General features: G+C 55.8%; 1 protein-coding gene and 1 long non-coding RNA gene across 4 annotated transcripts; one reads left to right on the top strand and one right to left on the bottom strand.

Annotated features, from left to right (window-relative positions):
- Positions 1–497: 497 nt before the first annotated feature.
- On the bottom strand, positions 498–3,987 carry LOC118605576. Its single transcript, XR_004952212.1, has 3 exons — positions 3,075–3,987; positions 2,383–2,619; positions 498–996 (listed from the first exon to the last, which is right to left on the bottom strand). It is a non-coding gene; the product is annotated as an uncharacterized LOC118605576 (long non-coding RNA).
- A 3,168-nt stretch (positions 3,988–7,155) lies between these two features.
- Positions 7,156–21,291, top strand: DBN1 (drebrin 1). 3 transcript variants are annotated; one of them, XM_016158327.2, is made up of 15 exons: positions 7,156–7,390; positions 11,953–12,008; positions 12,591–12,703; positions 12,859–12,933; positions 13,051–13,197; positions 13,338–13,415; positions 13,653–13,804; positions 13,897–13,960; positions 17,098–17,157; positions 17,247–17,370; positions 18,115–18,252; positions 18,593–18,763; positions 19,202–19,875; positions 20,155–20,257; positions 20,415–21,291. In XM_016158327.2, exons 1-15 carry the CDS (start codon positions 7,305–7,307, stop codon positions 20,483–20,485), a joined length of 2,112 nt encoding a protein of 703 aa, XP_016013813.1. In that variant the 5' UTR covers positions 7,156–7,304; the 3' UTR covers positions 20,486–21,291. The 3 variants fall into 3 exon arrangements, with proteins under 3 accessions (XP_016013813.1, XP_016013814.1, XP_016013815.1); XM_016158328.2 differs by lacking the exon at positions 18,115–18,252 and having other exon boundaries at positions 7,158–7,390; XM_016158329.2 differs by lacking the exons at positions 7,156–7,390; positions 18,115–18,252 and adding an exon at positions 8,264–8,691.
- Positions 21,292–21,299: the final 8 nt, after the last annotated feature.

The raw sequence follows: 21,299 nt of genomic DNA, 5'->3' as shown, positions 1-21,299 counted from the left end.
GGAGTTGGGGTATATCTGCAGAGATGGGACTTGGAGGTGCCAGCTGCCATCCATCAGCTAGAGAACTGCTGCAGAAGAAGGTGGGGCCGGGGTGGGTGGCCCCCAGGTCCTGGAAGGCCACAGTGACAGTGGCAGGCTGAGGAGCTGGGCCAGGTGGGGATGGGGACATCAGGGCATAGAAGAGTTTGAAATAGTTAAGCAACCAGTTCAGACTTGTATTACAGAAAGAGGCTCAGCCAGCTGTGAACAGGGTCAATAAAGGGAAGGAGCCTGAGAGGAGGAGGAGTAGGGGCCAGGGGAAGGGAGCAGCAGAATGTGATGTGGCAGAGAGGGAACCAGGTGACAAGTCCCAGGGAGCCTAGAGTGGAGCCCCTCGGGGGGTGAGGGGTGAGGGGAAGAAGGCAGGCAAATTTGCTAGGTGTCCGACATACCAGCCATTGCTTATACTATCTCACAATCCTCCCAGCAGTCCTGTGAGGTATCTGCAGTTACTCTCATTTTATTGGTGAAAGGTTAGGATACCTGACCAAGGTCACACAGCCACTGAACCATGATCCAGGCTAGAAGCCAGGCCTGAAGTTGGGTGTACTGTGCTGGGACTGGTTGGCACTGAGCACCATTCACCAGCGAGGACCCCTTTGGAAAACTCACTTCTGCCTGGTACCTAAATGCCTGTTGACTCTGGTGTTGGCTGCATCTCTTGCTTCTTACTGGTACCCTCCACCACTCTAGGGGGACTGTCATCTCTCCCGTCTCAAGCCGTGGACTGGAGAAGGCCAGGACAACTCGGCGTGCTTGTGACTACCTGTCCTTTGGGCACCCTGGCATGAACATCTGAAGTTGTTGGCATTCTCAACAGGTTCTGGGGCCATCCTCTTTAAGGGTCTGTTGTGTCCTCTTGAGGTGCAGCGCTTCTTGTGTTTTCATGATGTCTTGCCAGAGCCTAGAATAGTGCCTGACACATAGTAGATGGCCAATAAATGTTTGTTGAGGTGCCTGTGGAACATTTAGGACACATATTCAGGGAGCAGCTGAAGATTCAAGTCTGGATTCACCCTGATTCAATTCTGGAATGAGTTTGGGACAGGCAGTCCTCATAGATGCTTGTAACTGATGCCTAAGGAGGGCTGGGGAGATGGACCAGGCAGGTTACCCAAGGAGGAAAACAGGTGGAATGTGGTTTTCTTTCAACCTAGACATCCCTAGCATATTAAACAGTATTTTTCACTTCCACAAAGAAATGTACTCTCTCCCACTTCTCTTGAACCGTGAAGCCCTCAGTCCACCCTTGGTTTCCATGGATACAAGAGAACAAGATCATAGGGGCAGATGTTGAGTGCTGCTGGGAGCCTTCTGGGGGGAGCCTCTCAGGGCAGCCACCCTCGGCCTCAAACAAGGGCTGCTGCATGGGAATGCCAAGCTGTGGCCCAATCTGCCAGTTTATCAACAGTATACAGAGATTCAGACTTTTATATGAAGTCTGTTTTTTTAATGTTGGCAACTAATTAGGTTTTTTTAAAAATCCTATTTAAAAAAATGATAAACGTGGGTCAAGTCCAGTGTCAGGGTAGCCAGGACCCCAACATAGAATAGAGATAAGAGACCAGAAAGCACCAACATCACAGTGCTGGGCTGAGAAAGCTGGCACCACCGGAGGCCGAGGACATCCAGAGAGCTGTGGGCCGGGTGGCCAGGCAGGGTAGCCAGGGCTCGGCAAGAGTGTTTTCAGAACAGTGTCAACCAGGCAGATAAGGCCAGGGAGTCCGCATGGCATTTTGCAACAAGGTAAAGTTTGCCAGATCAGTTTAGCAGAGAGCTGGGGTAGCTGCCAGGGTTAGAGGAACAAGGGGGTGGTGAGGATGTGGAAGGAGAGTGCGGACAAGAGAGTGTAGACAGCTCTCTTAGGAGGCTGGGGTGTGCTGGCCAGGAGGACTACTAGCAGCCAGCCACTCGTGGTCAGCCGAGGGCTGAGAGGGGCAGAGGGAGGAAGGTGAGAGGTGTCTGCCGAGGCAAAGTGGCTGAAGGAGAAGTTGGTTGGGGGGTGGATATGAGGGGAGGGGAAGGTAAAGAGCAGAGCTGGGGACTGAACCTTGGAAAAATGAAGCTGCTTAGGTGGAAGTAAAAACAAATATGGGGCCACTGTTCTGAACAGTCACCTCTGCCAGGACCCACAGAGCAATCACTTATGTGCCATTTAATCATTGAAAAAGATGTCATGATGAGGGACCTGAGGCTCAGAGAGAGAAAGTGACCTGTCCAGAGCCACCCAGCCGGAATAGTCCAGGTCTGCCGCTCTAAGGATCAAAGGCTGAAGGGCTCCCCACTGCACCTCCCCACTCCCCTACCTCCACCCGGAGCTGTAGGAGTCACCGTGTTCCAAACCTGGGGTGCGAGCTGTGTGGGTAGCATCCACGGTGACTGGGAAATGTCCTTCCATCAAGCCACAGAGGCCACTGGTGCCCTTGGTGAGTGCAGTCTTTCCAGCTGAGGGGGCAGAGCCCATGGCAGGGGGCTGAGTAGGCAACCGGAGAGGCAGCAGGCAAGAGGGGCCTTTTCCAGTACAAAGTAGCTGGAGCTCATTTGAAGTCAGCAGGGAGAGAGGCCATGGAGGGCGAGGAACTATTTCACCAGAGTACAGAGAACAGACACAGCAGCTGATGACTGGTGCTGCCTCCTTAGTGCTGGGGCCCGCGTGGCCTTGGAACACACACTAGGTACACACAACCCTGTGGCCCCCTGCATGTAGCCCTGCTACAGGAAGGAAGCTGAGGCTGGCCCCGCGGCACACAGGGAGCAGAAAGCCAAGCTTGGGTTCCCACCCAAGTGGGCCTGAGTCCAAAGCCGCCCCCAAGAGTGGAGGTCGGGCCCCTCCCCAACTGGGGCTTAAAGCAGGAGGTAGGGTTCCAAGGGCCCTGATGGGACAAGGAGTAGCTTGCTGGGAGCCTGGGGAGAACTCAGGGAGCCGGGGCTAGCCCTGGGAGGTCATGCAGTGGAGTCACTACAGAGCAGTCAGGGACAGCCCTAAGACCAGCCTGGGTCCCCTACTCAAGGCGTAAGGGGCTAGGTCAACTCACCTTTCACCTATTTCCCTTGCCACTGACAAAAATGACCAATACTTGGGGATGAAGTAGATCAGGAAAGATTCTTTTAGCTGTCATTCAAACTAGCTTAAGCAGAAACAAGGTGAATTTGTTTCATTTAACTAAAAAGGTTAATGACTTCAGATATGCTGGCAGGATGTTACCTTGTCATCAGGACTCTTTCTTTCTCCATCTCTCAGCACTGCTTTTCTCGGCGCTGACTTTATTTTCAGGCAAAGACACCCCTCAGCCAGCTCCAGGCCCACATCCTGCCAGTTCAGCAGCCTTTCCTTAATGATTCCAGCAAAAATCCTGGGGCCAATGACCATTAGACTGACTTGAGTCATGTGTCCACACCTGTAGCAATCACTGGTTCTGACCAACAGACCTGGATCACACGCTGCCCTCTGGAGCCTATAGTGGAAAATCAGCCTGAAGACAGTGACAGGGACTAAGGAGGAGGCTGTTCAATGACATGACAATTGCTGGATCCTCCAGCTAGATCTAGCTAGATCTGGGCCAGAACACCTACTGCTTCCTGAAAACCCCCTCAGAGACTTTCTGACCAACCCTTCTCCTATCCCCCACCTCGTGCTGGTTCCTGCTTATTGCTGGAACAGGCCATTGTCCCACCTGGGCAAGTATGTACAATGTTTTCTCCTTATCCGGGGCGATCACGCCCCAGTACCCTTATCCATCCTACCCTGTCCTATGTAATCCCTTAGTGCCTTCCACGTGGCTGGGAGGACATCCATCTTATCTTGCCACCACCCAAGATGCGCCTCTTATGTAACTTCCCTTAATAAACTCTTGATATAATGCTGGAGTTGTCAGCCTTTTTCTTCAGTCTCAGCCCCAGGAAATTTTACATAACAGGAATGCCTGACCGTGGATATCTACTGCTCTAGGCACCCTTCCTCCATGTCCAGGCCCCCTGCCCACCCCTGACTCCTCCCCTAGACCTTGCAGCTGTAGCCTGAGGAACTACTTCTGATTAAATTCCAGGGCAGGCCAGGCCCCGCATGTAGAAATAGGGGTGCTAGTAAGGATATGTGGTATGCTGAAGTGATGTGGGACAGACGGGTTCCCATTCAGACTTTGCCAATCACCAGCTGTGTGCCTCAGGGCGAGTCACTGCCCCTCTCTGAACATAGGTTTTCCCATCTGTAAAACAGTAATAGCAGCCAACATGTCAACTGCATTACTATGTGCAGTTGCCATTGTAAGCACTTTCTGTATACTGTTTTAAAATCCTCAAACAGACCCTATAAAGTAGGTATCATCATTATCATCCCCATTTTGTGGTTGGAGTGAGACAAAAAAGATCGAGCAACAAGTCTAAGGTTACACACTTAGCAAGGTCTGGGCAGCAATTGGCTTATCAGGAGCAGGGTGAAGGTGGGTGAAGTGGCTGGCCCTGTGCCAGGGCCCATACCTGTAAGGAGGGGGGACACTTTTGAAAGTGTGATTGGTAGGACCTTGCAGAGGCAGACTGAGGGCAGAAAAGGCTCCACCAACGTGCTGAAAAAGTCCCGAGGTCGACCTGTCAGCCACGAAGCCTTCCTGAGAGGTGTAGGGAGCACAGAACAGAAAGGTGGGGTGTGGGAGGGAGAAGGATGGGGCTGTGAGGAGGAAGGGAAGGGTTCTCACTTTCCAAACCTCCATCCAGTCATATTGTTATCTTCACAACATGTTAATAAAGAGGAAACTCAGAGAGAAAAGCATTTCAGTCAAGGTCACACAAGTGACCAGCTTCTACATCTGAATTCTCCCTTTTTATTGACTTTACCATTCTGGGAACCCAGAGGCCATTGGACTAGCCTCCTAGTGTGTGAGGGAAGCTCACTTTCTGGGGATGAGAGAGACCAATATGTTTATGCTTAGAGGGTGATCGGTGCTGGGGGTGGTAGACATGAAGGCCTGGTGGGAGGACCTCCAAGAAGTCACCCAGGACCTACCTACCAGGGCTGGGGGGTTCAGGGCTGAAAAAAGGACGGTTCACAGAGGAGGGGGTGATCAGTGCCCCTCCCCCCGACTCCCACAAGGTGAGGAGACTGAAGACTAGAAGGAGGCCACTGAATTTGGCAGGTTAGGGGTCACTGGTGACCATGGCCAGAGCTGTTCCAGAAACAGCAGGGACTGGAGGAGATAGATTACAGATATACAAATTATAGGATGAAGGTGATGTGGAGGGGGAAGGGATCCCAGAGGATCCTGAGTAGACTTCCTTCCAGAAGCAGCATCTAACCACAGACTCCCAGGGAAGGGTTCCTCCAGTACTGGAAGGAGTGGGCTCCAGGCAGCCAAGCAGGTAACCGTCTTGCTCCCACATATGGGGCCTCTCTGTACTATCTTTGTAGGTTTTCTGTAAATCTAAAACTGTTCTGAAATTAGAATTTCATTTAAAAATATAAAATATAAATGGCAAAGAGGTGAGAGTGGGTGTGGCCGGAGAGAATTTGTGGGTGGCTGGAAGGAGGCAGGAATTTGAGGAAGGGAGAGAAGGCATGCAGGGCTTCTGTTTGGTGGACGTGAAACTGAACGAGCAGGAGGCTGGGAAGGGGGCCAGGGAGAGGGAGGTGGGAGAAATTCTGAGCTGGGACATGTCAAAGGAAGCAGGAAGGGGCTGAGGCCTGAGATCCCCTCTACCTACTCCTCCGACACTATTTTCAGCCTTGCTGTGGGGTCTCCTCTTTCTCCAGAATCCTACCGCCTCTGCCTGGACCTTGTTCCAAGTTGGGACTGTGGAGAAACTGCCAGGGCCAGGGTCCCATGGGCATAGTGGACACAGGCAGGGGTCGGTGGGATATTTTGAATTTTAAGAGGGTCTTCCTACTCCAAAGTGCTGGGGACCACTGCTAGAGATCAATGCTCTCTTTCTTCTCTTGGCCAACTCAGAATTCAGAGGCCCAGCTGGACTAACTCCTCCTCCAGCTCCCAGATTGGACTAGGCAAAGTTTGCTCAGGTTCTGCCACCTCCCCTGGGAAGACAGAAGTGGGAGGCTTTGTACGTGGTGGGTGGGAAAGGCTTCTGAGAGCCAGGGAGGGTTTCATGGTCCCATCTCAGCAATGAGTGGAAGCCCTGGCAGTGGTGCCCACTCCCTTCCAGGGGACTCCTCTGAGGCCCTAGTACTTTCTGTGCTGAGAGCTTTGGGAAATAGATGCCAGGAGGCTGGTCCTGGAGGAACCCTTCCCTGGGAGTCTGAGGTTAGATGCAGCTTCCTAGGAGGAAGTCTGCTCAAGATCCTCTGAGAGGCCTGACACTTGTGAGAGGAGGCAAAAGATTTCCTGGGCTGGCCCCATCTGGTAAGGGAAAGGGGCTCAGCCTAGGGGTGGGGCAGGATTGTAGAAGAGGCTGGCAAGGCTGGTGTAATGAGCTTGGCCGGGAATGGTCAAGGAGGCAGGGATGTAGAGGTGTGGTTGGAAACTGGGATCAGAATGGAAACAAGCTAGGCTGGACTGAGCAAGGTGCAGCTTGGGATGGGATGTGGAGAATGGGGCTGCATGCTAAGCGTGGAGTTGGGAATGAGGCTGGATTTGGGGTTGGGACACAGATGTCAGTGACGGTGGTTAGGAATGGGCCTTTCAGAGGTGGAGATGGGCAGCAGATGAGCCAGGGGTGGCTGACCTGTGAATTGGGTTGAGGCCGAGGGCTGGAGTTGACCAGAGATGGGGGTGAGGCCAGGATAGAGATAAATTAAGCATGAAATGGGGCTGGGCGGGTTTGGAATAAAGCGGGTTTGGGATTGGGACTAGGAGCTGATAAAGGAGGAGAATGAAGCCGGGTTTAGAGGGGCTGGTGAGGAAGGGATGGGGCTGGAGAAAGAGGATGAGCGCCTAGGCTCGGGAACACGGTAGCTGTGGGTTTGGGACGCAGGTGAGGCGGGCCTCGGAAGGGAAGTGCAGGTCAGGCCAGGAGCGGGCGCAGGAGCGGTGGGTGAGGGGAGCGGGGGCGCCCGGGGCAGGCCGGGAAGGGGGGGCGGGCCTCCCCCTGGGCCCGGCCGGGGCGGCGCTAGGACCGAGCGCGGAGGGACGAGCCGGGCGGAGCCAGCGCCCCCCGCCCCCCGCCGGCCGGCTCCCCTCCCCCGGCCGCTGGCTTGCTCGGCTCGCATCGCTGCAGAGGCTCCGAGGCGGCGGCGGCGGCGACGACTCCTTCGTTCCTTCCCTCTTCCTCTGTCCGTCCGTCTGTGCGTCTGTCCGTTCGGCCTCGGTCCGGCCCTCAGCATGGCCGGCGTCAGCTTCAGCGGCCACCGCCTGGAGCTGCTGGCGGCGTACGAGGAGGTGATCCGGGAGGAGAGCGCGGCGGACTGGTAAGCCCCCGCCCCCGCCCCCCGGCCCCTTTGTCCCCGCGCCGCCGCTGCTGCTGCGCCTTTGTTTCCACTCGGCCCGCCGCCCGGCTGCCGGGAAAGGAGGGGGCGACCCCGAAATGGTGCAGGGGCCCTGGAGGGCCGGGCGGGGCTGTCTTTGTGAGCGCCGGGGGAGGGGCCGGGCGGGGCGCTGCTGGCCCCGAGAGCCCCGAGGCTGCCCCAGTCGCGCGGTGGGAGCAGCGGCCGGATGCGGACCGGAGAGACGCGGGGTCTGGACGTGTGGCCCGGGGCCGCACGGTCCTGCAGGAGCCCATCTTCTGCCCCCTCCCCCGCCCCGGGCCTGGGGGACAGGTGTGCACCGGACGGCCAAGGGCACCTTCGCTACCTTCCAGCGGGCGCGGACCGGGCAGACACAGGGCGGGGACCAGGCTAGCAGAGCCAACTCAGCCTGCCTAGCCCAGCCCAGCCGGCGGGCCAGCCACAGCACAAAGGAACACTAGGGCGGGGGAGGAGCGGAGCGGGCTAGGGGCCGGGGCGCCCCGCCCACCAGGGGGGCCTTCTAGGAGTTGGGGTGTGATGGAAAGGCGTTCATTGCCACATGGCAACCGCCCAGTGACTCCTGTTCCTCTCAGGAGTCGCAGAGGAGGCAAGGATGAAGGGGGATTGCAGGGGCTGGGCGGCTGGGCTGGGAGATGCCAAGGGGGCCGAGCTGCCTGCCTAGGGGACAAGCGGGGGACCCTGGGCTGCAGTCCTCGGGCGCTGCAGTCCTCGGGTACACAAGCATCGAGGGAGCTCCCAGAGAGGGATGAGGGGCTGAGTAGATAAACTGAGCCCCTGGCTCCAAGGCCCAGTGGCAAGGGGCTCTCAACTCCCTAATGGGGGAGGAGCTAAGCTGCTATCTTCCCCCTCCCCAGCTGTTGCCTTCTTCTGAGCTCTGGGAGGGGTGGACCACCTGCTCTGGGCTGGAGTCCCCAGGGTAGTAGGAAAGCCAAGGGGTTCCACCCTGCCCCATCCAGGAAACATTCCCCTCCAGTACTCTTCTCTTGAAGCGGGGGCCCATTTAGTTCCCAGGCCTCTTCTTTCCCTAGCAGGCAGGAAACTGAGGCACAGTGTGAGGGCAGGCCTGAAGGACTTCATTTGAGCTGGCCTCACCCTCATGCTGGGAGGGCATTGGGATAGGGACACTGACCTGGGGGCTGGAGGAGGGGACAAATGCCTAGCCATTTATGCCACGGTACTGCAGCACTGGCGGGCAGCCAGGCCTGGAGGGATGGACGCGGGAGACAAGTTCTCATGTCCTGCAGGTCACTCACAGGAGAGGCCAGCACAGGCTAAGTGGGCAAGCAGCCCACCTGCTGTCCCAGCCCTGCCCCTGGGGGCTGAGATCATGGGAGGAGTTCAGGGCAAGGGGCCTGCTTGGCCTTGCAGAGGAGCTGGCCTTGGGATATGATGGGCCCTGCCTGAAGAGGGGCATGGTCCGTCTTGGAATGCCCCCTCGCCCTCAGTCTGGGGGTACTACTGCCTACCACCACCCCATTGTCCCTAACTTCTCCAGAGCAGAGCTCTGGAGGCCCAGTGTGGGTCCACACAACCATTGTCGGGCCACATCCTGCTCAGCAGAGGCCTGGGCTCCCACCACCCAGCAGCATCCATGTGGCCAAAGCAAGTTATTCATCACTAGTGTGCGTCACCCCCCATCTGGGTTGTGTGTGGGACACACAGATGCACGCACGCACCCTCACACATGCACACATTTGTTCACTCCCAAGGGCTTAGATAGCGTTTTGTAAAAAGGGTGTGAGGATCACATCTTGCAGAGGGAGACGTGAGGGCCCGCAGCAACAAGCCAGGATACAGTGAGGTCTCAGGACTCAGGCGCAGACAATGCACTCAGAGGAGGGAGGAGGGTGTGGCAAAATTGCTACTTGGGCAAAGGGGGCTTGTCATTGCCCTCCCTTACTTGGCTTCTCAGTGTGGGGAGGGATGGGGGAAGCTCACTCCTAGGATGGCAGGGCCTCTGAAATGGAACCCTGTCCAGGTGCCAGGCAGGAGCAGAGGACCCAGGAAGTCAGAACGTGTAGTAGGAAGAGCCAGTGTTGCCCTGGATGTGACATGACTCTATTTGTGACCACACACAAGTCCCTGGTCCTCTCTGGTCCTGAAAAGAAAAGGGTATTGGGCTCAACCATATCTGGGACCTCCAGGATGTCGCAGCTCTAACATCCTGATGTGGTTGTCCTGAGGGTTCCACCTGTCCTTAGCTTCCCACCTCAACTGACCCCAGCATCTCCGTGAAGCCACAACATCCCAGCTGCCACCTCACCCCCGTCTAGTTTCTCTGGCCTAGATGATTTCTCAGAGTTTGTGTCAGCATCACAAATATCTACTGGTGCTGCTGTGTGCCGGACACTGGACCCAGAGAATGAGATGTGTCGATTGACTGAGGCAGACATCTCGCCTCCACGGAGCTTAGGTCTGACTGAGGCAGTGTTTGTCTCTAGGGGTTGGACCTTGGGAGACATGTGGATTCCTGGTTACCCTATCCTGTCTTTGTGCGGTTTCACTCACTCCCACCTGCCCAGACCACCTCTGATGTATTTGAGAAGCACTGGTTTAGTGAGACCTGGGGTGGGCCTCTTCCCATCCCTGCTGGGGTGTGGTGAGTGCTCTGGGGAGGTACAGCTCAGGGCACAGCTTCCCGGGGAGCTGGCATTGGGGCCCTGAGGGGTTTCTGCTGGGAATGGGCAGGGGGTGGAGAAACAGGTCTGGTTTTTCTGTGAAGGGAACCACACATGCAAAGGTTCAAGTGTGGGAAATATTCAGAACTGTGTCGGGCATCAGGGAGCCATCCAGTATGACCCAAGTGTGTGGTGCGGGTATGGAGGTATAGGTGGAAAAGCAGGCAGGCGGAGCTCAGGGTTGAAGGCCTGACAAAGGCTTTGAAGTTAGCTGTGGTTTCTACCAGGTGAGGGCTATGGCTGGAAAGGTAGCTAGAGGTGGGTAAGCAAGGGTAGAGGATGGAAGGGACGGGGCAGGTGTTCCTGACAGTAGCAAGGGCCCTCAAAGCCCGAGAGAGGCTGACAGTTGTCCCTGGGAGGTGTGCTGTCTAGAGCAGTGTCTGGAAACCAGAATCCTGGAGTTCTGCCTCAGTTTCTCATCTGTGGAATGGAGAGGGGCAGTCCCTGCTTCTCTGAGGGCCCTTTGTTCCTAATGGTGGATTAAGGCAGCGGACAGGTGGTGGGACAGCTGTGTTGGGAAGCAGCTGCCAGCATCGTGGCCTGGGCAACAGTTGGACCAGGAGCTCCCAGCCTCCCAGACCACCTGCGTCCCTTTCCATCCCTTTCCGTCCCTTTCTAGAGGAACCAGGAAGTGTGTGTGTGTGTGTGTGTGTGTGTGTGTGTGTGTGTGTGTCCTCCTTCCCTTCTTCCTTCTCTCCTCCCTCTCCCTTCTCTCCCTCCCTTCATTTTCTCTTCTACCTTCGCTTCTTTTTCTTGTCTTCTCTTTTTTTCCTCTTTGCCCAGTTTCTTTGACTGTTCCTCCCTTTCTTTTCTCCATCTCCCTTATGCTTTTGCTTTCCCTCCTTCCAGCCCCCAGCCTCCTGCCTTGGCAGTAGAGAAAGGGGAGCTTGAAAAGGGCCTGAGTCCTCCTGAGCCTCCTCCAGGACAAGGCCCTTCTTCCTTGCCTCAGGACTGTCCTCCCAGGGGCTCCTCAGGAGCCAAAATCTCTGTCTTTCCTTCTGTGAAATGGATGCTGAGCCACGGCTGCCTGGGGAGAAAAAGCTAGGGAGGAGGAAGAAGGAAGACGGCTGCTAGGTCAGCTCTCTGGTGATGCTAAGGTAGAAGGAAAGAGTGGCAGTCCCAAGAGGCCAGGGCCTCTGCTGGAAAAGAGGTGGCCTAGCTGCCCTTTGGAAAGCCAGGAAGACATGGGTCACCCAGGGGGTCAGAGTCTAGGCAAGAGTGACCTGGGTGACCTCATCTCCATTTCTGAGAGGCAGAGATTGAGGCCCTGGGCGTGTCCCTGGGGTCCTTTGTGTTTAGGAGATTGCAGTCAGGGTGGGCTAGTCTTGTGCCAGTTGCTGGGTTGCCATGGTTACCAGGGGATGCCCTGAGCCAGTCAGCACTAGGTTCTCCTCCCCATCCCCTGCTGTCGGGGGAGGGGCAGTGGGTACCAAAGCAGAGCCAGGTAGGTTCCTGGCAACAGCCAATGGAGGATGAGAAGCATGGTAGCCAGGGAACAGTAACCAAGGAACCGTCGCCTTGGAATCTCCATCTCACACCAGCTTGCTGGGTTGTAGGCTGCCAGGGCCAGGGCTCGGAGCTCCGAGGACATGACACATGGGCAGGGATTTCTATCTCCCTCCTATTGTTTATTTCTCACCTGACCCAGGCCCCCCTCTACCAGGTCCCAGGACCACTCCCCCACCAGTTGTCGGGCAGAGTGCTGGGCCAGAACTCCCCTCCTGTCCGGCCCCCCCTGTGTCCCCCTACCTCCTCCCTAGAGCTGTCTCCACCCAAAATTGGACGGGGGCCCTGACAGTTCTAAGAGCCACACCTCCCACTCCCCAGGGCTCTGTATACATATGAGGATGGCTCAGATGACCTCAAGCTTGCAGCGTCAGGAGGTAAGAATTCCAGCCATTCTATCCCCTTCCTCTTCCACCCTCTGTTCCGCCCCCTCCTCCGGTTGTTTTCTTCCCCACCCCACTGGCTCCAGGCCACCTCCTAGCCTGTCTGCAGCAGACTCACACTTGTCTGGCGGGTGTCCTTCCTGGTCATCCCTAAGATTCCCGGGGTGGGAAGGGAGGGAGCCTTGTTTCTTGTTTGATTGTAGGAAGATAGGCTCAGAGAGAGAAAGTGACTTGCCCAAAGTCACACAGTTGGAGGGGACGGCTCTGGCTGGGATGGCCCAGATCATCCTCACTTTCTCCAGAGCCCAAAGGCTTTATTTTACAGCACTGGGCAGTGAGACTTGATGATGTGTGAGGAAAAGCAGTTCCTCAGCCCTACCCCCAATCAGGCCCCGTAGGATTCAGAGGCAAAGCCAACACCTGCCTGCCACCTCTTACACCATCACAGAACTCAGATCTCAGGTCCCTGGGGGTGTCTGTAGATCCCAAGAGAGGAGTCTTTCCTTTAGGTTCTAGGCCCTTTGCAGGGGAAGGGTTCAGAAAACGGGAGTCCTAACACCCTCCTGATTCCCCCAGATGGGGGTTTGCAGGAGCTCTCAGGCCACTTTGAGAACCAGAAGGTGATGTACGGCTTCTGCAGTGTCAAGGACTCCCAGGCTGCTCTGCCAAAATATGTGCTCATCAACTGGGTATGCAGCTGTGGGCTGGGGAAGGGAGCTGAAGCCCCGGAGCGGTTGCCCTACACCCAGCCTCACCCACTGACACCGCTGGGAAGAGAGCTCAGGGCTTCGGGCTGCTGCCCCTCTTTTCCTTTCTAACCCCGTCTTCATTGGGGACTTTGCAGGTCGGTGAAGATGTGCCTGATGCTCGCAAATGCGCTTGTGCCAGCCACGTGGCTAAGGTGGCCGAGTTTTTCCAGGTGCGAGTGGGGCCAGGGCTCTCATAAGGGCAGGGCCAGCCACCCAGGGCAGGGTCTACATGTTTGTGGTGGTGACAGGAGAGAGCTATGCTGCCTGAACACACCTTCTTGCTGCAGGGCGTCGACGTGATCGTGAATGCCAGCAGCGTGGAAGACATAGATGCAGGCGCCATTGGGCAGCGGCTTTCCAACGGGCTGGCACGGCTCTCCAGCCCTGTGCTGCACCGACTGAGGCTGCGCGAGGATGAGAATGCTGAGCCGGTGGTCAGTGTGCCCCTGGGGACAGCTGGCCCTGCCTGGTGCTGGGCCCACCCCTGCCCTCTCAGTCCTCAGCCTTTGCCATGAGAGCTCCTGGAGCACTCAACCTGCTCTCTGCACTCACACCAGGCCATTTGACTCTGCAGGGCACCACCTATCAGAAGACTGATGCAGCTGTGGAAATGAAAAGGATTAACCGTGAGCAGTTCTGGGAGCAGGCCAAGGTGTGGCCCCCGACCCCATGGGGTAGCTTTGGGCCTCTCTCCCCAAGTTCCCCTTTCAGTAGTGTGTCCCATCCCATGCACTCCCCCAGCTGAAAGAGCAAGCCTTATGCCCGGAAGGTTCACTTTATTTCCCCAGAACCCATACCTCCTTTGCCCTGAGTTGGCAATGGGCTGGAGGGTGGGAGGTGGGAGGGGGCAGGCTTAGGGCCTACACTGCCTTGGCATGGGTGGTTGCAGAAGGAGGAAGAGCTGAGGAAGGAGGAGGAGCGGAAGAAGGCCCTGGATGAGAGACTCAGGTTTGAGCAAGAGCGGATGGAGCAGGAGCGGCAGGAGCAGGAGGAGCGAGAGCGGCGCTACAGAGAGAGGGAACAGCAGATCGAGGAGCACAGGTGTGCCCAGCCCACCCCGTGCAGGCCCTGCCCCGTGCCAGGAGGTCCTCGTGGGCCCGCCCTAAGGGGTGCATGCCTGCTTATCGTTCTAGGAGGAAACAGCAGACTTTAGAAGCTGAGGAGGCAAAGAGGCGGTTGAAGGAGCAATCTATCTTTGTAAGTTTCTAGCCAGAGCTCCCAGTTTCCTGGTCAGGGAGATGGGGATGGCCTCTGTTTTCCTGGGCCTCATGGGGAGATCAGTGTTTGCGGGACAGTGATGGGTATTCCGGGTACCCCTTCACGAAGTGTCATGGAGTTTCGGGCCTGCTGCTTGATCGCTTGGGATCTGGCCCCTGGCTGTGGAAAGACCTTGGAGAAGCTTATACCTTTAAACTGAAAGAGAGAAGTCTGTTTTGACCCTGACCCTAACTGACCAGGCTCCCCTGTCCCTTCCCAGCAAGGCCTGAGGGCCTCAGGGTGGGTTAGACATGCTTCCTGCATGTAGGGGGCTTGAGACTTGGTCCCTACAACACAACTGCTGCAGAACCACGTGAATGAATCCGGGCCGGTGCTCTGAGCATCTAATACAGTGTGTGTAGTGTCTCCTTCAGTGCAGCCCCTTGCTCCAGGGGTGCTTTCTGAACCGCCAAACATTGGGGTGGCCCATAGGGCCTGTGGATTGGCCCTTTGAAACCGCAGTGGAGTCAGATCCTCATGCTTTGAATTGAACTTTGTATTTCAAAAAGGACAGGACATGGTATAGTTCAGAACAGGAGGTGAGTGATACTCATCTGGATAGGAACTGTGATGGGCAGAGATATTGGGCCCTGAGGACTCCAAGGAGCTTCAGGGCCACACCCACAGGAGACTGGGAAGGAGGAGGCAGGACACTCTTCAGGCACAGGTATTAAATGGCTGTCAGAGGTTACTCCAACCCCATCAGCTCCTGGGCTGGTGAAGATGGGAGATGATATGGAGTTGGTAAGCTCTAGCTTTAGTGATTTATTCAGCAAACCTCTGTCACCAGCTCCATGTGCCAGGTGTTAGAAACATGATGGAGAAGAAGATGGGCAAGGCCTTTTTAAATGATTCGATGAGTTTATTGTCAGTTGTGGCAGAATATCCGTAACATGACATATATCATTTTTAAATGTATAATGTAGTGGCATTAAGTATATTCACATTTTACAAACATCATCATTGTTCATCTCCAGAATTTTTTTCATCTTCCCATACTGAAATTCTGTACTCATTAACACTAACACTCCATTCTCCCCTCCCTGCAGCCACTGCCAACTGCTGGTCTGCTTTCTGTCTGATGAATTTGACAGCTCTAGGTGTATCATGAGTGGAATCATACAGAATTTTTCCTTTGGTGACTGGCTTATTTCACTCTGCATAATGTCTCCGAAGTTTATCTATATGTTAAAATGTCCTTCCTTTTTAAAGCTAATAATATTCCATTTTATCTATATACCATATTTCATTTATTCATTCAGAGCAAAGGCTTTTTGAGAAAGTTTTTTCTGGAAAATTGCATATATACACATACATGCACATGAAGTAGAAAGAATAGTATAGTTAACCCCCTGAACTGATCACTTGTCTTCACCAGTTATCAACATTTCAAGCAAAGTCTTAAGGAACTTATTCTATTATTTTATAGTTCCATCTGGCCCTTTAGAACTATAAAATGCCTTCTATCAGTTTAAGGAGCTGTTCTGCTTTCTCTGTTCTGATAAGAATTGTCTACTTTGTCTGGGTTCCCTTTACACCAGGGCTGCCAGGGAGCTCCCATGTATCTGCAGATGCTCAGGTACAGCAATGCTGTCTACCCTTATGGTTAGTGTGTTGATCTCTCTCCCCTACCCACAGCCCTAACTTGTTTGAGTGTTTTTCACATCCTTGGTAGTTAAAGCTTTTGTAGTAAGTTGCCTCTGGTCTTTTTTTTTTTTTTTAGTGAGACAGAGGAACCGAGGAAGGTTATACTAGGTGGAGGCAGAGTATCAGCAAAGGCTGGTGGATGTACATTTACTGGAAGGCAAGGAGCCTGCCTGGAGCCCAGTGGGCTGAGGAGCAGGGGAAATTTGGGAAGAGAGAGCAAGGTCAGGAGTTTAGGTTTAATTCTGGAAGACATGAAGTTGTGGATACTTGGAAGGGCCATTCTCCTGATGCACCCTGACAGATAAGTTTAAGTTGTAGGTTGGTTATGTGCTCAAAAAACAAAGGAGCCCTTTTATTTTACCACTTTGCCTACAGCTTTTCTCTCCCCTCAGTCTCTCCTGCCCCATTTGCTAAGAGGCAGCAGGGAACACTGATTAAGAAGCTTTCGTTATAGTAGTGAGTTCAACTGAGCAAACATGAAATGGCATGGATGTTCCAGGAATGGTTACTGGGTCATACTGATGACTTTATATATGTCACAGGGTGTGTGGGCAGGTCATGGCGGGAGGGGGATGTTGGAGAGGTGATGGGCTAGGTCAGGCAGGGGGAGGGAATGTGGGCCCATATGAGGGGCCTCACCTGCCTGTACTCCTGGGGTTGCAATCTCAAAACAGCAAGTGAAATGAACATGTGAAAGGCAGTAGGGAGTGGTGGGGACTGTGGCAAAAGAATAGCAAACACCTGGTGTGAGGGTGGCTGCAGCTCTGGCCAGTGGCCGCTTGGGGCATGTGGGCCAGTGTTGCCAGGTAAGAGAAAGTGGAGATCCCGATTTCAGCATGAAACTTCCTGATTCTTAAGTGGAGGCAACTAATTAATATGTTTTAAAAACATACTGGCAAAGTGAAAGTCATGTATGGGCCATATTCAGCTAGTACTCACTATGACTCATGAGAAACCCCTGAGGGATTTTAAGCTAGGAAGCATCATGGTCTGATCTGGATTTTGGAAAAGTTCTTTGAGGATTTGTAAAGAAGAAATTAGGGGAGGAGAGCACGGAGGCAGGGGACTAATAATGGTGGTGATGCTGAGTTCTAGGAAGCAGTGATGGGCACAGTTAGCCAGGCATTGGGGTAGGTTTAAGAAAAGTTGGCTACAAAGCAGGGTGCACTCCTGGAGGCCCTGGGTGCCTGGTTGGATGTTTTTGTGAAGGAGCAGGAGGAGTTGTGTTGGGTACCTAGGCACCTGTCCAAGCTGGAGGTAAGGAGGCTGAGGGCCTTGTAGATGGACAGAAAGAACTGTGTGACTGGGTGGTGAAGGGAGGAGAGGTGCCACCCCTAAGGCTCTTCCTGCCAGATCGTGGAGGAAACAGGCTGCAAGAAGTCAAGAGCTTCTGTTGGGGGTGCCCAAGACCCTGTCCCTTTTGTTTCCAGGGTGACCAGCGGGATGAAGAGGAAGAGACCCAGATGAAGAAGTCGGAATCGGAGGTAGAGGTGAGAGCTGGTAGGACAGCAGGTGAGGCCAGCAGGGGCCTGCTTCAGCCAGGCCCAGCTTGGCCCTGACTCTTTCCTTGTGCCCCCAGGAGGCAGCAGCCATTATTGCCCAGCGGCCTGATAACCCACGGGAGTTCTTCAAGCAGCAGGAACGAGTCGCATCGGCCTCCGTGGGCAGCTGTGATGTGCCCTTGCCCTTCAACCACCGATCAGGTAGTCCCAGGTCCCACCCTTACTCGACTCTCACTCCTCAGGTTTTGGCCTTGAGCCTCTTTGGCACTCTTTCTTGGAAGGGAAGCCTTGCCCAAGGACCCTTGGAGAAGGCAAAGTTGTTCATCAGATGTACTTCCACCCACCACCTCCCAGGTGGCAGGCCTAGAAGGCTGGGAGTGGGAGGAGGTCAATGCCGGGCCTTGGCTAAGCAGTGGGCAGTGCTAGAGGCCATCTGGTCTGCCCTGGCTTGGGCTAAGGCGCCCCCTGGCTGTGGAGAGCAGCCCTGTTGGGGTTGAACCAGGCCTTGCCTGAGGGCTGTGGTGCATGTGGGGTGGGCTGGTGCCCTGGCCCTGGGGCTTTCACCCAGGTTCCCTTTTGGAATTCTTGCAGCTTCCGCCTCCCCCTGAAGCACCCTTTTGCTTCCTGTCTGCTGGTCTGACTGTTTGACCCTGCGTGTGCTTGGCCTGTGCTGGGGTTCCAGGTGTGGGGCAGGCTCTTACGGGTGTGTGCTGTGCAGAGGCTGGCTGCGTGGGGCAGGCTCCTTGCTGTGTGTGGCTGGTGCTGGTGGGAGTCCTGTGACAGCTTGAGGCTGTAGCCCAGCTTGGCTGAATGTGCACCCTGGCCAAAGGCAGCTTGGACATCCAAGGCCAGCCCTGGGGGTGGGTGAGGCCTTGGGGTGGGGGTGGGGGAGACTGACCCTCTCTTGTCCTCTGTTTCTCTCTCTCTGTCTGTCTCTCTTGGCAGGTCGTCCGTACTGCCCTTTCATAAAGGCATCGGACAGTGGGCCTTCCTCCTCCTCCTCTTCCTCCTCCTCCCCTCCACGGACTCCCTTTCCCTATATCACCTGTCACCGCACCCCAAATCTCTCTTCCTCCCTCCCATGTAGGTAGCAGCCCCAGGCCTGGGCAGGGGGGTAAGGAGGGCCCCGCTTCCCAGCAGCCTCCCGCCCTCACTCCCCCAGCCTGACCGCTGATCTCTGGTGTTTGTCCCCAGAGCAGGTACCGCCCGCCTCTTCCCTGGCCCTGAAGGGGTGCTGGCCCCCAGGGGCCTGGCTCACAGGGTCTGGCGTTGTGGTTTGGCCCCTACGGGGGCCTGGGGAGCTCCAAGCCCCAACCCAGACCAGACTCCAGAGAAGAGGTGCTGGCCAGGCCCCAAGGTGGACAGTCCTGGTCCCACCTGGCTCCCTGGCCCTCACTGACCAGCCTGGGGGCTTGTTCCACAGGCAGCCACCTGGATAGCCACCGGAGGATGGCACCCACCCCTATCCCTGCCCGGAGCCCATCTGACTCCAGCACAGCCTCCACCCCTGTCTCTGAGCAGATCGAGCGGGCCCTGGATGAGGTCACGTCCTCACAGCCTCCACCACTGCCACCACCACTCCCACCAGCTCAAGGTAAGTGAGAGGTGCTAGCTGCACTGGGTTTCTTACCAGTTCTCTTGTGCTGGAAACCCCATGTGGCCATGGTAATAACTCCCCAGGGATCTAGGCCACCCATCGCCCAGGCTGCACTGTCCTGGAAGTGGTTGTGGCCAGGAAGAGCCCTGGTGTCACAGTCACACCTGTCCTCTGAAGCTTAGTTTCTTTCCTTGGAGTGGGGGTCAGGCCTTCTTCCCAGGGCTGCTGAGTGGCTTAAAGACACTAGGTAAAGGAGCAGTGGGGCCCAGTGGGTGCTGGAGGGCAGTCTGCACAGAGCTCTTAGTGGAGACCATCTTCCAAGAGGTTGCCAACTTTTTTGGGTGGGCAGGGTAGATAGGGTGGCTGGCTGCCCATGCCCTGCATCCTTTCCTGAGGGAGCTGGTCCCATCCGTCTCCTCCATTTGTGTTGTACAGAAACCCAGGAGCCTGGTCCCAGCCCGGATAGCGAAGAGACCAGCAAGGAGTCTCGAGCCACAGCCCCTCAGGCCTGGGCTGGCCCTGTGGAGGAGCCCCCTCAGGCACTGGAGCCTCCCGGGGGGCAAGGCAGCCCCATGGAGGACTTTATGTTCATGGTGGCTCCAGAGCAGGCGGTCCTGGCTGCTCCTCTGGAGCCTGCCATAGCTGACACTGCTCCAGCCGACACCCTGACAGCTGCTGCCACTGAAACCAACATTGCTGCTGCTGATACCGCTATTGCCAACACCGTCACCTCTGCCAGCCTCATTGACCTGTGGCCTGGCAATGGGGAAGGGGCCTCTGCACCCCAGGCTGAGCCTAGGGCCCCAACACCACCCTCGGGTGCTGAGGTCACTCTGACGGAGGTGTCCCTGCTGGATGATGTGGCTCAGGAGCCACTGCCACCAGCAGGTGCAGGTTGTGCCAATCTCCTTAATTTTGATGAGCTGCCTGAGCCGCCAGCTACCTTCTGTGACCCAGAGGAGGCAGTAGAAGGGGAGCCCCTGACTGCCCCCCAGGCCCCAACTCTGCCCTCTGCTCTGGAAGAGCTGGATCAGGAACCGGAGCTGGAGCCAGAGCCCGAGCCACACCTGCTGACCAATGGCGAGACCACCCAGAAGGAGGGGACCCAGGTCAAGCAGGGCAGCCTGGTGGGAGGGGTGGGAGTAGGGAGCTGACCCAGCCATTTCTCAGGCTTGCAGCAGTACCCCTCTTTCTCTGTGACCCACATTATTGGGGAAAGCTTCATTTCATTCCCTAGGCCAGCTCTGCTTTTGTTCCCAAGGCAGGCATCTGTTTCCCTGGCAACCACGGATGGAATCACTGGTTGCCAGGGAAACGGGCTCAGGCCTGGTAGGTCAGCCTTTCTCTTTTGGGGTGGGGCCCAGTGACCTGGTGCTTTCCTCCTGCAGGCCAGCGAGGGGTACTTCAGCCAATCACAGGAGGAGGAGTTCGCCCAATCAGAAGAGCTGTGTGCAAAGGCTCCGCCTCCTGTGTTCTACAACAAGCCTCCAGGTAGTAACTGCGATGGCTGATGGGGCGGAATTAGGGGTTGTGGTTCAAGTGTGGGCAGGTAATCCCTAACCCGTAGCTGACACAGCTCCCAGTGGTTGGGAGACAACCATGGATCTGCTGGCTATCTCCTAACTCTCCTCTCTTCCCAACATCATAGAAATCGACATCACCTGTTGGGATGCGGACCCAGTGCCAGAAGAGGAGGAGGGCTTTGAGGGTGGAGATTAGCCGTGGCACCGCCCTCAGGCTGCTCTTGCCAAGGCTACCCTCGTGCGCCGCCTCTGGCCAGATGGCCGGCTGCACCTGCACTCGAAGCAGCTCTGCCTGGCACTCCAGATTCCGGCCCTGGCCGGGGACTTGGCCGCTTACCTACCCACAGGGCCTGACTTTTACAGCTTTTCTCTCCCTTTTTTAAAAAAGTTGATAGGAGACTTGTACAGTTGACTGGTTTTCCTCCCGTTGGTAGTTGAGACGCTGTTGCAAAATCCATCCCCTCCCCGCCCGGTCCAGATTGTAGCGCTTAGTCCTCCCTGCTCACTCAGCTGGCCAGGGTGGAGGCCTCACCCTGCTTGGGGCCTGGCGTGGGTGGGAGTCTGATGGGAAAATGTCCCCTCATCTTTTCCTAGTTTTGTTTCTTGGAAAAATATCACTTTGTATTCTCTGTCCAGGGCTTCAGATATTTTGCACGAATTTGAAAACATGGCAATAAATGGCTCGTGGGCTCTGGCTCCCTGGGACCCCCTCCCCACCCTTCTCTTGACCCCTTCCCACCTGGCCTAAAGGAAGTAGCAGACCCAGCTGGGGCCCCTCAGTTTCCCAGCCCTCTCCTACCCCCTCCTGCTGGGCGGGTCCCAGGCTGGAGGCCTTAGGCGCGATTCAGGTCAGGGCTATGGGTGGGGCCGGGGGCTAGGGTGGCCCCTTCCCAACTTCTTTGCTTGGGTTCCTTTTTCACATTCAGTAACTGTTTTTTGGAAAGCACAAACTTATGTAACGGGTCGTGCTCATGTCTGTTAATAAAGAAATCCAGATCCCTTTGGGCCTG

This window comes from Rousettus aegyptiacus, unplaced genomic scaffold (assembly GCF_014176215.1).
Source record: "Rousettus aegyptiacus isolate mRouAeg1 unplaced genomic scaffold, mRouAeg1.p scaffold_m13_p_7, whole genome shotgun sequence".
Taxonomy (NCBI): domain Eukaryota; kingdom Metazoa; phylum Chordata; class Mammalia; order Chiroptera; family Pteropodidae; genus Rousettus; species Rousettus aegyptiacus.
This window is presented reverse-complemented; position numbering and strand designations above follow the sequence as displayed.